The 17482-nt window shown below is 37.5% G+C and overlaps 1 protein-coding gene across 1 annotated transcript; it reads left to right on the top strand.

The window, feature by feature from the left end:
• The first annotated feature begins 16611 nt into the window (after nt 1-16611).
• On the top strand, nt 16612-17220 carry LOC121986649 (uncharacterized protein Mb2734-like). The gene has a single exon (XM_042540601.1). It carries the CDS (start codon nt 16612-16614, stop codon nt 17218-17220), a length of 609 nt encoding a protein of 202 aa, XP_042396535.1.
• Nucleotides 17221-17482: the final 262 nt, after the last annotated feature.

The raw sequence follows: 17482 nt of genomic DNA, 5'->3' as shown, positions 1-17482 counted from the left end.
CTAATCCTCATAAAATCCGAAAATCACATAAAAAGCCTTGTACCACAGGTGAGGGGAAGCTTACATCCTTTTCGCTTGTGGATCTAAGGTATGGTGATGGAAGAAGTAGCCTCTTCTTCTAGTTCCTTTCCCTTGATTCCCTTGCTAAGTCCTCCTTGTATCTTAGGCTTTCTTAGGGGAAAAACCTTGGCTTTGGGGCCGAAGATGGAGGAGAGGGGACTGATGGTTTCAGTGAGGGAGAGGAAGAATGAGAGAAAATGAGAGAAAAATAAACTTCTCTTTTCTTGCTCCCTTTTATGTTAAGGGGGAAGAGGTAGCAAGATTGGTTTTTGCTTTCCTTCTCTCTTAACCCATTTTCTATTTTTCTTTCATTTATTTTATTTTCTAATTTATTCTCATCATTCATGATGAAATAAGGGGGAATGAATCCCCTTAATTCTTAATCTAAGGTCACGACAAGAGAGGGAAAAGAGAGAGGAAGGGAGGAAGGCAAGTTGCCTTTCTCTTGCTCTTTTCTTGCTTTCTCTTCTTAGATCTTTACTCCTATCTTTATCATGCATTCCCTTTCCTTGCTATCAATATCTTCTCTCTATCCCAATTGGTTTCTACTAATTAATTCTATAAATTATAGTATAAGAGGTTCAAGGTTCAATCCTTGACCATTCCCTATTTTTATTTCTTTTTATTTATTTTTGGTTCAACATTCCACTAATATTTTTATAAGGCAAATTCATCATTTTCATATTTATCTTAAAAGCTTAGTGGGTATTACATATATAACAGGTTGTGTTAATTACTTCAGCTAAGAATTGATTAGATAAATTATATTCATTTAGCATGGTTCTGGCAGCTTCTTGTAGGGTTCTGTTTTGACGTTCTACTAGATCATTTTGTTGGAGAGTTCTAGGGCATGAATATTTGTATTTATATCTATTTATTTCACAAAATTCAATAAATTTGTGATTTTCAAATTCTCCCCCATGGTCACTTCTGTTAGTTAGAGCCCTAGAGCCAATCATATGATGATTGTTATATGGACTTGATGTCTCATATTCCTATATACTTATAAAGGCATTTCTTTATGGTTATTATACTTGTATTGATGCCAAATAACTAAGCATAATAGTGTCCTTGAGTAGAAGGTTCTTATCTATATCAATCGATTGGTTGAATTGATAGTGAGATGATATAGAGAACACTACTTTTAATCATGTAACGCCCCGCCCCTCCTGCTAAGGCGACGGGGGTTACTTGCGACACATACATACTTAACACAGCGGAAGTCTTACTTAGAGAATTTAAAGACCTTTTCTTACTTAAAAATCACCATAGACATCAAAGAACCACATAACATACCTATCATAATTTTTTTTGAGTCTTAATACCCAAACACATACTTAAGGTCATGGAGTTATGAAATAAAAACATCAACATGGCATATTTCTTATTAAACAAAAAGCAGGTCTTTTCCTTTAGCCAGTCCACTATCGCACACATCCTTCAAGCCCCTCCTGCTGCTCCCCTAGTACAACCATTACTTGCCTTTATCTGTGGTACAAGAAAGTAAGCTGTGAGCACTCATGGCTCAGTAAGTTCCTTTCCTACTCACAAAAACCGTAAAACATATTAAAATCACAAGTCATAAGGCATAAAGACAAATGTATCATGTCAAGAGCATATCATGACATATCGTAACATAACATAAAGTATCATGGCATAACATAACATGATCATCAAACGTATCCTGTCATAGCATAACATCATCATAACTATCATGGCATAATCATAAAGTATAAACATGGTAAACTCCTAACATATATCATGCAACATATGCATCATGTCTTTTGAAAACTTATACAATACATACTTAAACATAATTTCAACATGATTGGGGCCCCGGCTTGTACCACATACATAAATGCGCGCGTCCTATGTAGGTCCAAGGTAGCAAGTCTTGAACCCTACAAGGCATACATACTAGGCCCGTTTCTTAGTCCATCGACCTAGGGGCACTTAGGAGCTCATCCCTAACGAGGCCCGTTTCTTAGTCCATCGACCCCGGGGCGCTTATGGAGCCCACCCTTGGTACAAGCCATACATAAAGTAAAGTAGCATGTCATACATATCATAGTTCTTATTCTTTCATGCATATCATGTTTCTTGACATATCATAAAACATGCATATTTTTGGGCACACAACACATGCATGAATGATAGCATACAACATGAACATATCACTTATCATATCATAAAGCATGCATATTTGGGCACACAGCACATGCATGAATCATAAGCTTGCATAATGAACATATCATTTTATCATATCTTAAAGCATGCATGATTGAACACATAGCACATACATGGATCATAAGCATACATAAAAGAGCATATCACTTATCATAAAAAGACATAACCATTCATGGAATCATTAAATAACATCTCTTGATTCATTCATAGCATGTGAAGTACATCTAGGTCACTAAACCCATATGGCCGAAAGTCATGAGTAGAGGCATGATCTCTAGACAACATACAAACATAAAAATCTCCTGCTATCTTCACATACTAGCATAAGAAAGGTCATAAGCATGTTAACCTAAATTTTTAAGCCCTCCTAGGTTTCCAATTCTTCCATGGCCGAAACCTTTCATGAAGAGAAATCAAGTTCTAAGCAACATGCAAACATGTAAACCCTAAACCCATATCATATCATATTTCATAAGGAACTACCTAAGCATATTTAGTTTGGGTTCTAAGTTCCTTAAGCTCCTAATCTTATCATGGCCGAACCCTAGCATGTTCATTCTAGGTTACAAGTAGCATGGAAGTGTTGAACCTTAAGCCAATATCTTATACATTTTCATGAGGAACAACATAAGCACATTTGTTTTAAATTTCAAACTTCCTAGACCCATTAACTTGTAGTGGTCGAACCATATCTATCATGGAACTAGGTTTTCAGTGGCATAAGAGCATGGAAAACACAACTACATTTCATAGCATACATCACAAGACATCATAAGCATATATAAGTTGGGTTCTAAATTTTCTCTAGGCCTTTAAACTTGTAGTGGCCGAAACACATCAAGCATGAAACTAAGTTTCTAGTGGCATAAGAGCATGGTAACCACAACTACATTTCCTAGTACTTATCACAAGAAACATCATGAACATATGTAAGTTGGTTTCAAAATTTCTCTAGGCCTTTACACTAGTATTGGCCGAAACCTATCAAGCATGAAGCTAAGTTTCTAGTGGCATAAGAGCATGGAAACCACAACTACATTTCATAGTACTTATCACAAGAAACATCATGAACATATATAAGTTGGGTTCTAAGTTTTCCTAGGCCTTTAATCCAAAGGTGGCCGAAACATGTGAGCTTGGTTTTGTTTTTCATATGGCCTAAAAGCATGGAAAACCCTACACAATTTTCATGGCATCATAACAAGGAACAACATGAGTAAACTTAGTTAAAAATCTACACATCCTAGCTTTAAAACTTAATGTGGCCGAAAGTTACATGTAACCAAAATTCTATGTAACAAGCAACCATAAAAACATCAACTAGTTTCATATCATTTATCAAGAAGGTCATGAGCCTCCTAACCTTGGTTTAAACTTTCCTAGACTTCAAATCTCATCATAACCGAATCTTCATAAGCATGAAAGAAGATTCATAACTAACATACAATCATGGCATAACATTTTAGCTTCATGTCTTGTCTTAGGAGAAATCTTAGCATGCTTAGTTTTTAGGTTTAAACTCTCTTAGGCCTTTAGTTCTTCTATGGCTGAACATTCATGAGCATGGAAATGGAGTTTCAAATAACATACAAGTAAGAGGGAAGGTTAACAACATCATTATCATAGGGTACATAATACAAGAATAAGGAAACATGCCTAGTTGAGTCTTAAGCTTACCTAGTCCTCTTGTTCATGCTTGGCCGAGAGTCTAAGGTTCATGGATCTAAGTTTTCATTATTCACTCTAGTATGGAAACCTTAGATTAACCTCTTACATAAAATACATGTCATAAGAAAAATCATAAGCATAAATAGTTACAAATTTCTTAGACTCTTCTTCTTGTTTTTGGCCGAATTTTCATAAAGCAAGTCCTAAGTTTTTAAGCTATCTCTCTTCATGGAAAACCATATAAACTATTGTACCAAAGGTGAGGGGAAGCTTACCTAGTGTTCACTTGTTAATCTTTAAAGAATTGGTACCCTTGGTGAAGAGGAAGAAGGGAGCTTCTTCTTCTAGCACTCCTTTTGATTTCTCTTGCTTGGAAGGGTACACCTTGAAGGCTCCTTCTTGTAGTTTAGTTTTCTCTTAGGGAGAAACCTAAACTTGGCTTGTGGAGATGAGGGAGGAGGCTTCTAGTTTCGGCAATGGTGGGGTGGTGGTGGGGGGGGAGGAAAAAAATGAAATCCTTTAGTTCCTTTCCTTTTTATGCTATGTGGGTGGAAGTTACAAAGATGAACTTTGCTTCCTTTCCTCCTTAATTCATGCATGTATTTTTCTAATGTGAATATGTCCTCATTCCTTCCCCTTAACTCTTCTCTTCATTGTTCTCTTAAACTCCACGAAAATAGAGAAGAAAAAGGAAGAAAGACAGCTTGTCTTTTGCTACTCCTTTTCTTAACCAAGAGGTAAACAAGGGGAAGAAAGTTACTTGATTTTCTCTTGTTCCCTCACTTAATTATATCTTTACTTTTAACTACAATTCCCATCATTTCCTATTCACATGTTATTCATTATCCTAGTGGTTATCATACATAATTTTATTTCCATCCTTTGTGAGAGGTTCAAGGTTCAAACCTTCACCTCTTCTTTTATTTCTCTTATTTCTTTTTCTTTTTGATTCTTCTAACCTTTATGCTCTAAAGCAACTAACACCCATATACTTATCTCATAATTTTGTGGGTGTTACAAATCATTCCTAGTCAAGTATTAACATTCAGGGGCAATGTTAATGCGTTGAGACTAGCATGTAGGTCAACTCGATAACTTGATCTCATAAGTCATGGATATAGAGATATCAAGTTGACACATGGGTATGCATTAGAGAATGTATACTGAATGACCCGCCATGAGAAAGTATCATGGATCGTTATATGAGTGTCATATACTTTCTCATGTGACTATTAGTATGACTATCAGTCCTTGGACCTGAAGTCACCATGGTTCCTTACATAAGGAGTTGCATACTTTGACTTCGTCAAATGTCACCCGTAACTGGGTGGACTATAACGGCGATTACTGGGTATGTAACAAATTGTACGGAGAGATGTGAGTGATGTAGATGAGATCTATCCCTCCTATATGATGGGAGTGACAACATAATTCTTGATAGAGTGAGACCACTAAGTGCATGACCATGCCCAAATAAGTCAATATGAGATATTGAGCTCATTTGATTAGAGTGAGTCTACTTGGAGTTCAAGATTTAGATTGATTAGAGGATGACACAGTCTATGCCTCACATTGATCAATCTAGATGTCAAGGATAGAAGGACATTGTCACATATTGTAAGAGTCATAATTATTAGTCACAAAGGTGATGTTGGATCTCAACATTCTTGTAACTTGGGTAGTAATGATGTGTTGCTAGATATCGCTCATTACTTATACTTCTAAATGGGTTTAGGAGCATTGCCAATGCTTCAAGAACCTATAGGTGTAGGATCGTTGCGGCCGGCTAGAAGGGGGGGTTGGATAGCCTGCAAAAATAAGACAACCCTTTCTCGAACTCTCAACAGTACACTTGTATCAAATTAAAGCAGTAAATGAAAAGCAGAAAGAAAGAGGCAGAAGGTTTTTACTTGGTTACAACCAAGAAGGTTGTTAATCCATGGAATGTCGCACTAGTATCTCCTTCAGGCGGAGAAGTCTCTTACAGCAGTGAAAGCGTAAAATAGAGAAGCTAATCTAGAATAGTAGCGTACAAGTGTTGGAAATGGAATGCACTTAGTTGATTGAAAGCTTCTGGACTAAGACTATATTTATAGCCTTGGTCGGGGCGCCTGGAAGGGGTTCCGGGCACCCTACGGGGATAAAACTTTATCCCCAATATTCAGATCGCGTTTGACGTGATCTGGTCAACAAACCGAGTCCAGGCGCCCGGAAGGGTTCCGGGCACCCCGGGCTGCTCCTGGCGCCCCGGAGCCTAAATTCAACCGATGTTGACTTTTTCATCTGGGGACCACTGCTCCGGTTCAGTTCGCCTCGGTCTGAGTCTTCTACTCCGGATCCGTTCGCTTGGGTGATCTCTGGCACTCGGAAAAGGGCTCACCCGAACCCAACTTCCAGTCTTCTCGAGCGGGCTTCCCTCCGGCTTCTCGTCCCTCAGAATCGCCGCGTGTTCCCTTCTCATCCACCGGCGTACTCATCCACAGTCTTCATCCCTCGGACGCACCGCGTGCCGTCATTCTCGCTAGCTGCGTCTCTTGCTCCCCGAGCAATCTTCCGCTCCGGCTTTCTCCCTTAGAACCACCGTGCGCTTCCTTCTCGTCCGCCGGTGTACTCTTCTGCAGCGCCTCGTCCCTCGGACGCACCACGTGCCATCCTTCTCGCTGGCTGCGTCTTCCGCTCGACTACCTGTGCTCCTAAGCTCCTGCACACTTAGACACTAGGTTAGAAACAAACAGGACCTAACTTAACTTGTTGATCACACCAAAACAACCTTGGGGTTCCAACAATAGGGTCATACACAAAGGGCAATTAGATGAAGATTAGGTTCATATGATGGACCAAGAGGATTAGGTTCATGTGATGAACCAAATTGGATTAAAAGTAATCCTAATTAGACTAATTGAGTTGGACTCAATTTGATTCATGTATTGAATGAGTCTAATTTAGATTATGACTCATTGAATCAATTTAATTTAATGAATAGAGATTCATTAAATCAAATTGACTTGAATCAATGGTTAGATTTGATCAACCATGGGAGATAAATGGGTCAAGTTTGACTTGACTTGAGAGGGAAGATGAAGGGTCAAGTTTGACTTGACCAAATGCCAACTCATGAGTGACTTGGCATGGGTCGGCCAATGATGGTGTTCCACATCATCAAGGCCACATCATTGTGTGCCACCTCATGAGGAAGATCAAGAGCCATGACTCTTGGTATTACATGGAGGTTTAAAACCCCTCATTGAGTGGCCGACCACATTAGTGCACATTAGTGTGGTGAGTGAATTCTCATTCAAGCCTTCTTCTTCCTCCTCTCTTCTTTCTTGATCTCCCTCTCCTCCATTGTCGTGACTCCTTTGGGGTGCTAGCACACTCTAAGGTGTTTTCTCCATTTTCTTGTCCGTGTGGATACGTATAGAGGAGTGTACGCTTGACACTCTCGAGATCCGGCAACCTTTTGGACGAGCGGGATAAGCGAAGGGCTTCGCAACAAGGGTAACGCTTCTTATTCATGTAGATCTAAGGTAGATCTAGGTTAGAAACATGTACATGATTTATTTTATATATCTTCACACGGATCCGTGGCAAGACTTCGAGGTTTTCGCAACGCAAAAAGCGGTTTTTGCGGCTCGAAAGTCCCAACAACTTCTAATTCATTTTATCTAAGTGTCTTTTCCATTTTTTATTAATTTACAAAAGTTTTTAAAGACTTAGTAGGTTTCATCTTTAGTTTTTAGAAATTTTACCCAAGTAAATCTTGAGTAGTCATCGATTATCACTAAGCAATATTGATTTTTGCTTAGTAACTTGGCTCCATGTGAATCAAACAAGTCTAAGTGTAGGAGCTCAAGTATTGAATTAGTTCTATTTAAGTTGGTTAACTTGTTGGTTGACTTGGTTTGTTTACCTTGTTGACAAGCATTACAAATTGAACTTTCTATAAATTTTAGTTTGGGCAGACCTCTAACCAAGCCATTTTGACTCATTTTTTAAATGAGTCTAGTATGAGTGTGACCCAATCTTCTGTACCATAATTTAGTCTTCTCTTGTTGTGTCAATAGACGCTTTAGTGAAGAGGATGGTAGGTTAATTGTATAAATAATTTTTTTTCCTAATTCCCTTAAGTGTGATTTCAAGATTTTCAATGTTTTTAATTAAGCACTCAGATTTTGAAAATGTGACTAAGTATCCTGAGTCACACAACTGACTAATACTAAGTAAATTAAAATTAAATTGATAAACCAGTAGAACATTTCGAATATAGAAATGGGAACTTAATTGGATGTTACCTGTTCCGATTACCTTAAGAGTTCCGTCGTTGCCGAATGCAACTGACCCTAGGTTCTTGAGTTTCAGCTTAATAAATTTCAATCTATCTCTAGTCATGTTCCTGGAGCATCCACTATCTAGCATCCATTGATCCAAATCTTTATGTTCCTATACATAAAGTATTTGATTTGGGTCAATTTAATGGATTCAAGAGATAGTTTGATTGAAATCAACTCCTTAATGTTCTATCTCACCCAGTCTAGATGATCAAACATGGTATTCCTATGGGTGATTATGAGATGGTTTATTAAGTTATTTAGGTTTAAGTTATGAATTAGATTAGGTTAATTTGATTAAGTAAATTAATTAGTTAAGTTAATTAATTAGGTTAAGTTAAATTAATTAGTTAAGTTAGATTAAGTAGTTGTAAAATCATTTTAATTAAGTTATTAATTAAGTTATTTTTAATTTATTAGAAAAATTTAATTGAGTTGTTAAATTAAGTTAAGTTTGTTAAAATAGTTAAGTTAATTAATTTGATTAAGTTAATTAAATAGTTAAGTTAATTAATTAGGTTAAGTTAATTTGATTTGAGATTTAAATTGTATAAAATTGAAAGTTCAAATTGAATTAGATTAAATTCGACTAAGTTCATCCTAGATCCATCTCACCCAATTCTAAGTTATCAATCAAGGAGCCTTATGTATTTTTGTGAGATGGTTAACTTTAATTTAGATTATATCTAAGGATTAATTTATATTTGAGTTAGACTTAGATTTTTCAATTAGTCAATTAAATACGCATTTCAAGGATTGGCTCCCAGGCTGTGGCGAGGCACTAGGCCTTCTTGGATATGGGATCATCCACCATTTCTAGAAAGAGTCTTTCAAAGAATTTATATATTTAATTTTCCTTTTGAAACTCCTAGGACTAACTAATCAAGTGTAAATTACGCCTGAGTCCTTAATTTAGCCTAATCTAAGCACATGATAAAAGAAAAAAAATAATAAAGCAATCATCGAACAATTCTATTTATTTATAAAGATAGTTTTTCTACTGGCTCCCCCTGGATCATAGCCTCGATATGGTCTATCAAGATAATGTATCTGATCCTTGGGGACCCAGTAATGACCTAGTCTAACTTGATTGACCAAGTTAGACTTAGATACCCATGCTTGGACTACCTTTTTATGTAACACCCATAGGGTCCTTAGCAAAATTCTAGAATATTTTATCATAAATAAAGAAAAAAATATATATGCTTTAGTTAAATTTTGCTCCTAGCCGAACACTTAAACAAATAAAATAGAAATAAAAATATATAAGGTCTAGGACTTGAACTCTAGATCTCTCATTAGATGTCTGAATAAGATAACCACTAGACTAAGAGAAATTATTGTTAGAAAAGAGAGGGAAACCATAATTAAATGTAAGAAGAAAAGGCTCTTCTCTTAGAAGGAGAAGTGAGAGTTGTCTTCTTCCTCTCTAATGAAGAGATGCTCTAGAATATTCTTTTCTTACTCACCAAGAAGGGATGTATCTAGACTTTTCTCTTAATTATGAAGAGAGTAAAAGAAAGGAGGAAGAAAAATATATTTTTCCTTCCTCCTCTCATGATGAATAAAAGGAGGAAATTAAAATTAGTTGGCATTTTTCCTCATTCACCTTCCTACTCCCTCCTCCTCCACCGTGACCTCTTCTTCACCATTTCCTCTTCTTGCCGAGACCAAGGAGCAAGGAAGCTTCCCCTCTCTAGGAAGGATCCACAACAAAGGTTAAATCTCTAAGGAAAACAAGCGCAAGGAAGTGAGTATCCCCTCACTGCAGTACAAGTAGCTTCGGTTTAAAATGTTTTTCGAAACTCTAAAAATTTTCTTGCAAGAATGTGGTCAAGATAAAGAATAGGTAGTCACTTAGGGTTAACAAGTGATAAGAGATGCTTCATGTTATAGAAAAAGAAAAATAGAAATTTAGAGCCTTATTGCATGTTTCGGCCAAGGATGGAAGAGAGGACCTAGAACAAGTCTTCTTTGATCACATGCTTAATTTTTCTACTCTATGATATATGAATTTCACATGTTGTTAGTTAAGTCTTCATTCTTCATGTTGTGAAAAAAAAAGAGATACCTATCTATATGGTTCGGCCAAAATTGATTATAAGGCCTTAGGTCAAGAATTTTAGATAGAAACCATACTAGTTGTACCTCTTTGTGATGTATGAATTTTTCCATATTTATAACCAAGGTTTTTATGCTTCTTATGGAATAAAATGGTATGAACCCCTACTGATATGTTTGGCCAAATTGAAATAAATGAGTTAGGGTTAAAGTTTTGAACTCAAATATGCTTAGATCATGAAGCACAATACCTTGTATGCACTTAGATTAAATGGGCTTGTCATATGTTTAAGTTTTATGCTCCTTATGGAATAAAATGATATGAACCCCTACTGATATGTTTCGGCCAAATGAAAATAAATGGGTTAGGGTTAGAGTTTTGAACTCAAATAGGCTTATTCATGAAGTATAGTGCCTTGTAGGTACTTGTACAATGCTCTATAGGTACTTAGATTAAATGTGCATGTTACATGTTTAAGTCTTATGCTTATTATGGAATAAAAAGACATGAAACCCTACTGATATGTTTCGGCCAAATGAAAATAAATGGGTTAGGGTTAGAGTTTTGAACTCAAACATGCTTATTCATGAAGTATAATGCCTTGTATGTGCTTAGATCAAGTTTACATGTTATGTGGATAAGTTCTATGCTTCATATGGAACCAAATGATATAATAACCCTACTGATATGTTTCGGCCAAATTGAAATAAATGGGTTAGGGTTAGAGTTTTGAACTCAAACATGCTTATTCATGAAGTATAATGCCTTGTATGTGCTTAGATCAAGTTTACATGTTATGTGGATAAGTTCTATGCTTCATATGGAACCAAATGATATAAGAACCCTACTGATATGTTTCGGCCAAATTGAAATAAATGGGTTAGGGTTAGAGTTTTGAACTCAAACATGCTTATTCATGAAGTATAATGCCTTGTATGTGCTTAGATCAAGTTTACATGTTATGTGGATAAGTTCTATGCTTCATATGGAACCAAATGATATAAGAACCCTACTGATATGTTTCGGCCAAATTGAAATAAATGGGTTAGGGTTAGAGTTTTGAACTCAAACATGCTTATTCTTGAAGTATAATGCCTTGTATGTGCTTAGATCAAGTTTACATGTTATGTGGATAAGTTCTATGCTTCATATGGAACCAAATGATATAAGAACCCTACTGATATGTTTCGGCCAAATTGAGATAAATGGGTTAAGGTTAGAGTTTTGAACTCAAACATGCTTATTCATGAAGTATAATGCCTTGTATGTGCTTAGATCAAGTTTACATGTTATGTGGATAAGTTCTATGCTTCATATGGAATGAAATGAGGTTGAAACCTACTGATATGGTTCGGCCAAGATGGATTAATTGGGTTAGAAAAGAGTTTAAACCTAACCAAACATGCTTATGCATTTTCATGATATGTAGCCTTTGATATATAAGTAGATTAAGCTTTCATGCTTTATGATGTGATGAAAATATGCTTTACGATATGTTGCATTTCTATGTCTTATGATAAGATGTGCCATGTTTATGATATGATATGATAGACTTATGACATGATAGGCTATGGTCATGATATGATATGCTAGACTCATGATATGATATGCCATGTTCATGATATGTTATGCTAAGTTCATGAGATCATATGCCAAGTTTGATGATAAGAAAATAACATGTTATACTTTATGTTATGATAAGAACATGTTATATAATGCATGTGTGAATGGCTTATGTAAGAAGAAAAGCCTAAAGAGTTGCTTCCCTTAAGTTGGGACCAAGAGCATTCTTCATGTTATGAAAAAGAGTTGCTTCCCTTAAGTTGGGACCAAGAGTGCTTCCCTTAAGTTGTGACCAAGAGCACTCTTCATGTTATGAAAAAGAGTTGCTTCCCTTAAGTTGGGATCAAGAGCACTCTTCATGCTATGGTAAAGAGATGCTTCCCTTAAGTTGGGGATCAAGAGCTCTCTTCATGATATGACAAGAATTATGACATGTATGATATGATGAGATATGATATGCATGATATTTTACTTTGTATGGCTTGTACCAAGGGTGGGCTCCATAAGCGCCCCGGGGTCGACGGACTATGAACGGACCTCGTTAAGGGATGGGCTCCTCAGTACGCCCCTAGGTCGACGGACTATGAACGGACCTAGATCCCTAGTAGGTTCGGGGCTAGCTACCCTGTCCTAGGGATTGCGCGCATTTATGTTTACATGTGGTACAAGTCGGGGCCCTTCTCATGATGATGATATGATATTCAAGTATGTATACTATATGTTTTGAAAGAAGCATGATGCATATGTGCATTCCATGATACATGTTTTAAAAATATACATATTGCATCTATATGCACACATTTATGAAATTATGTTTATGCACCCTTATGAACAGGTATGAGTTATGATACATGTTTACATGATATGATAGGCTTCATGATATGTGCTTACAAAATGTGATATGAATCATGATATACACTCACATGCTATACTCTGATATGTTATGCTCCTTATGTGATATGATATATTATGTTCTGTTTTCCCTCATGTTATGTTATGAGATGTTATGGTTTTTACATGATAAGATATGTTCTATGTTATGATTCTCCATGCTATGTTATGCTATGCTATGGTTTCTACATGTTATGTTATGTTATGTTATGTGTTTTTCGGATTTATGGGTAGGCAAGGATCTCACTAAGCCTTTGGCTTATAGCTATACGTTTTCCTTGTACTGCAGATAAAGGCAAGGAATGGATTGTTTAAGGGGAGCAGAGCAGGAAAGGCAATGAGGATGTGTGTGGAAGTGCTGGTGGATAGATCTATTTAAGTTTTTGAATTATCTAAGTTATGCATGTGAACAATGTTGGACCTATGCTTATGATAATGTTCAGCTAGTATGATATCCTACTCATGTTATGTTGGTACGTTTGACTTCACATGCCATGTTAAGAGAACTAGATGCATATGGTATATGTTATGATATGAAAAAAAACAATTAATTATATATGTCTTCCGCTGCCATGAATCCATATGCGTTAGTATAATTGATGTCTATATTTTAGTGAAGTCCGTCCCTCTGGGGTGGCCTTAGTGCTACCTGGAAGGGCGGGCGTTACATTTTATTTGGTCTATTAACAAGTGATAGATTGAACGGTATTTCCTTTTAGTCTTAAATCCTAGTCTGGATCTACTGTATACGACCTTCTGTTTTCCAAGAATCAAATCAAGATTCTTGGAACCCAGTGTAAACCGTTCCAATGTGATCTTCAAATCCTTAACTTGAGTTTTCAGGTTAGAATTCTCTTCCTCAAGCTTTTGAGCTTGAGTTGAGGTTTTAGTCTGAATAGGGTCAGTCAAGGATTCGGAGTTAGTCACTTCTTTAAGAGATGTTACCTCATTTAGAAGTGATTTGATCCGAACATTGGACTTAGCTAATTTATGCATAAGGTAATTAACTAAGTTATACAAAAGAAAAAGGATAATGAAATCGATTTAGAAAAACCAAAGCTCTGATACCAAATGAATAGATGTCATGCAAAATGGGTGGAGTTTATTGAATCATTCCCTTATGTGATCAAATATAAACAAGGTATGGAAAATATTGTTGCAGATGCTTTGTCTCGACGGTATACCTTGATCTCTACTTTGAACACTAAATTGTTAGGATTTGAATACATTAAAGATCTATATTCTAATGATCCTGACTTTGGAAATATGTTTGATGTTTGTGAACATACTGCATTTGGGAAGTTTTTATAGGCATGAGGGTTTTCTTTTTAGAGTGAATAGGTTGTGTGTCCCTAATAATTCATTAAGGGAATTATTAATCCAAGAAACTCATGGTGGGGGACTAATGAGACATTTTGGAGTAAGAAAAACTCTAGAAGTGTTAGTAGAGCATTTCTTTTTGCCATACATGAAACGAGATGTAGTCAAATTTTGTGAGAAGTGTATTACATGTAGGCAAGCAAAATCTAGATCTTTACCTCATGGATTGTATACACCTTTACCAATTCCTAGTGAACATTGGGTTGATATTTCCATGGACTTTGTTGTAGGACTACCAAGGTCTAAACGAGGTATGGATTCCATTTTTGTCGTTGTGGACAGATTTTCTAAAATGACTCATTTTATTCCTTGTAAGAAAACAGACGATGCTAACCATATTGCGAATCTATTTTTTAGGGAGATTGTCCGGCTTCATGGAGTACCAAGGAGCATAGTTTCATATCATGATGCAAAGTTTCTAAGCTACTTTTGGAAGAAACTATGGGAAAAATTGGGAACAAAGCTTTTGTTTTCTACAACTTGTCATCCACAAATAGATGGACAAACTGAGGTAGTAAATCAAACTTTATTTACTTTATTGAGAACTATCATTCAAAAGAATTTAAAAGGTTGGGAAGATTGTTTACCACATGTTAAATTTACTTATAATAGATCTGTGCATTCTACTACTAATTTTTTACCTTTTGAAGTGGTATATGGGTTCAACCCTTTAACTCCTTTAGATTTGTCACCTTTGCCTATCTCTGAGCGTGCCAGTTTAGATAGTACCAGAAAAGCTAAGTTTGTGAGGCAACTACATGAAAATGTTTGATTGCAAATTGAAAGGAGAACTGAACAATATGCTACGCAAGCTAACAGGGGACGAAAGAAAGTGATCTTTGAACCCAGAGATTGGGTTTGGGTTCATTTGAGGAAGGAAAGATTCCCTACTAAATGTCGTACTAAGTTACATCCATGAGGAGATGGTCCATTTCGAATAATTGCTAGAATCAATGATAATGCATACAAGCTTGACTTGCCAGGTGAGTATAATGTGAGTGCTACATTTAATGTTTCTGATCTTTCTTCCTTTGATGTAGGTGATCAAGATTCGAGGATGAATCCTTTTGGGGAAAAGGGGAATGATGGAGTCAAAAAAAGAGAGCAACAAGCTAACGATATGGAGCATGGTCAACCCACTCAAGATGATGATCCATTATGCATCAATGGAGGCCCAATTACAAGGGCTAAGGCTAGAAAGATGAAGGAAGCACTTAATGTACTAATTGAAGATGTGAAGGCCAGAGCTACCATTGAAGAAGGTTTGACCAAGAGAAAGTTATTTGGCATAGTCAACCTAATTCAAGCCTTAGATGAGCTTAATTAGCACTTAAGTCTCATGTCTATGTAGTAGGGATATGTAGACTTAATTTAGACTCAATTTCTACTTTTATTTGGGTTGTAATGAAGCCATAAGCTTAAAATGGCTAAGTAGTCTACAGAAGTCTTTACTAAATGGGCTTTCTTTTGGCCTTTTAGGGGTTTTTGGTCACCTTACAACTATAAATAAAGGGGGGTGACGGCCACACATGTATCTTTGACATATTTTTCAATCTAAAGCACGGTGAGGCTCTCACTTGTTGGTTCTTCATTGAATTAGAACTTATCAAGACATTTCCTTGTGGCGTTCAAAGACTTATCAACCTTCATCCCAAGGTTATGGCGTCTACCATCTTCTATACCAAGGTTCATACTTTCCTAAGCATTGGGTCGAGGTCCTTTTCATCAATCTTATCGATTTAGTTATTTCTTTCTTTCTTCTTCCATTCGTTGTGGGTTCTTAAGATATCTTTCTCTTTAGATTCACATCACTTTCCGCCTTTCGGCTTAGAGGCAGAAATATTTTCAGCAATATGAACTTGAGAACTTTGACGAAATAGGCCTTCTACCGCTTGGAGTTCTGTCAGAAGTTCCGCGAACGAATAAACCCTTTTGTTCATGCACTACAAGAAAAACCCTCATAGACATCGGTGGAACAACAACAGTTTTAAGCAAAAATCGATGTCTTTGAGTATTTTACACCGGTTTTTCCAAAAATCGGTGTCTATGAGCATAGATTTTCGCTCATAGTCATCGATTTTTTAGCTGATGTCTATGAGCGCCTTTTTTTGTTAATAGACACCGATTTTAACAGCGATTTTTAAAATCCGGTGTTAATGAACCAAAAATAATAATTTAATTTTTCCACCAGCCCAAATTTATAACACTTCACAAAGTTATCTCCAAACCTAAACCAATATCGTAAGCAGGTTTTATTAATGTGAAGCGGGCAGGCAGTGGCAGTCTGGCGTAACCGCGACTCGAACCGTCTGCCACACAACGCCTCTCCTCCTACCTTCCTCTCCCCCCAAACCTAAACCCATTCCCATCGATCTCTATCGTGATGGCATCCACGAAATCCTTTCGCCACCTGCTTCTGCTCCTCGCCGTCGCCCTCCTCTCCCTCTTCCGCCGAGTCGTCGCCGCCGCCCGATGCCTACTCTCCTTCGTCTCCCTGTGCAAGTTGTTTGTTCACCTCTCCTTCCTCCGCTGGGTCTCCGACCCGTCACGCTCGACCTCGGCCACGTGTCGCTGCACATCAGGGGCCCCAACCCCCGTCGTGCCAGCCGGAAGCCTGCCCTCCTCCTCATTCACGGCTTCGGCGGCAACTCAACGTGGCAATGGGAGCGCCAGATCGGGGCCCTATCCCGCTCCTTCGATCTCTATATCCTGGACCTCCTCTTCTTCGATAGATCCCGTTCCTCCTGCGCCGACCGTTCCGTGGGCTACCAGGGGTGGTGCGTCGCGGAGGCGATGCGCCTCCTCGGGGTCGCTCGGTACTCTGTGATGGGGATCAGCTACGGCGGGTTCGTGGCGTTCCGCCTGGCGGAGATGGAGGCGGAGTCAGTGGAGCGCGTGGCGATTCTCACCGCTGGAATCTGCATGTCGCCGGAGCAGTTGAGGGTGATGTCTGCAAAAGAGAAGAGAGACGTGTGCGAGCTGCTGCTGCCGCAGAAGGCGGACGATCTGAGGGCCCTCGTCAACCGGTCCATGTACCGCCCCCAAGTGCTTCACAAAGTTAAAGCACTTCACATTTTCTAAGGCTCTCTTTTCTATAGGGTTATTTAATCTAGTTGTTCTTCCATAATTCATCAAACTAACAAGTTATATGATACACAGGATTCAGTAACTGTTGTAGGATATCCACTTGGTGGAGATACAATCTCTATGACAAAGGGTGTGGTATCACGAATTGAGGTTTGATTTCATGAAATTGTGATCATAAGCTTTTAGTATTTTTTTGGTGAATTTTATATTCTTGCTGAGATTGTTTTATAGATGATAAATTGCTGACTTAAATGTT

This window comes from Zingiber officinale, chromosome 5B, assembly GCF_018446385.1.
Source record: "Zingiber officinale cultivar Zhangliang chromosome 5B, Zo_v1.1, whole genome shotgun sequence".
Taxonomy (NCBI): Eukaryota; Viridiplantae; Streptophyta; class Magnoliopsida; order Zingiberales; family Zingiberaceae; genus Zingiber; species Zingiber officinale.
Note: the sequence above shows the minus strand (reverse complement) of the source record. Positions and strands in the feature narration are given on the sequence as shown.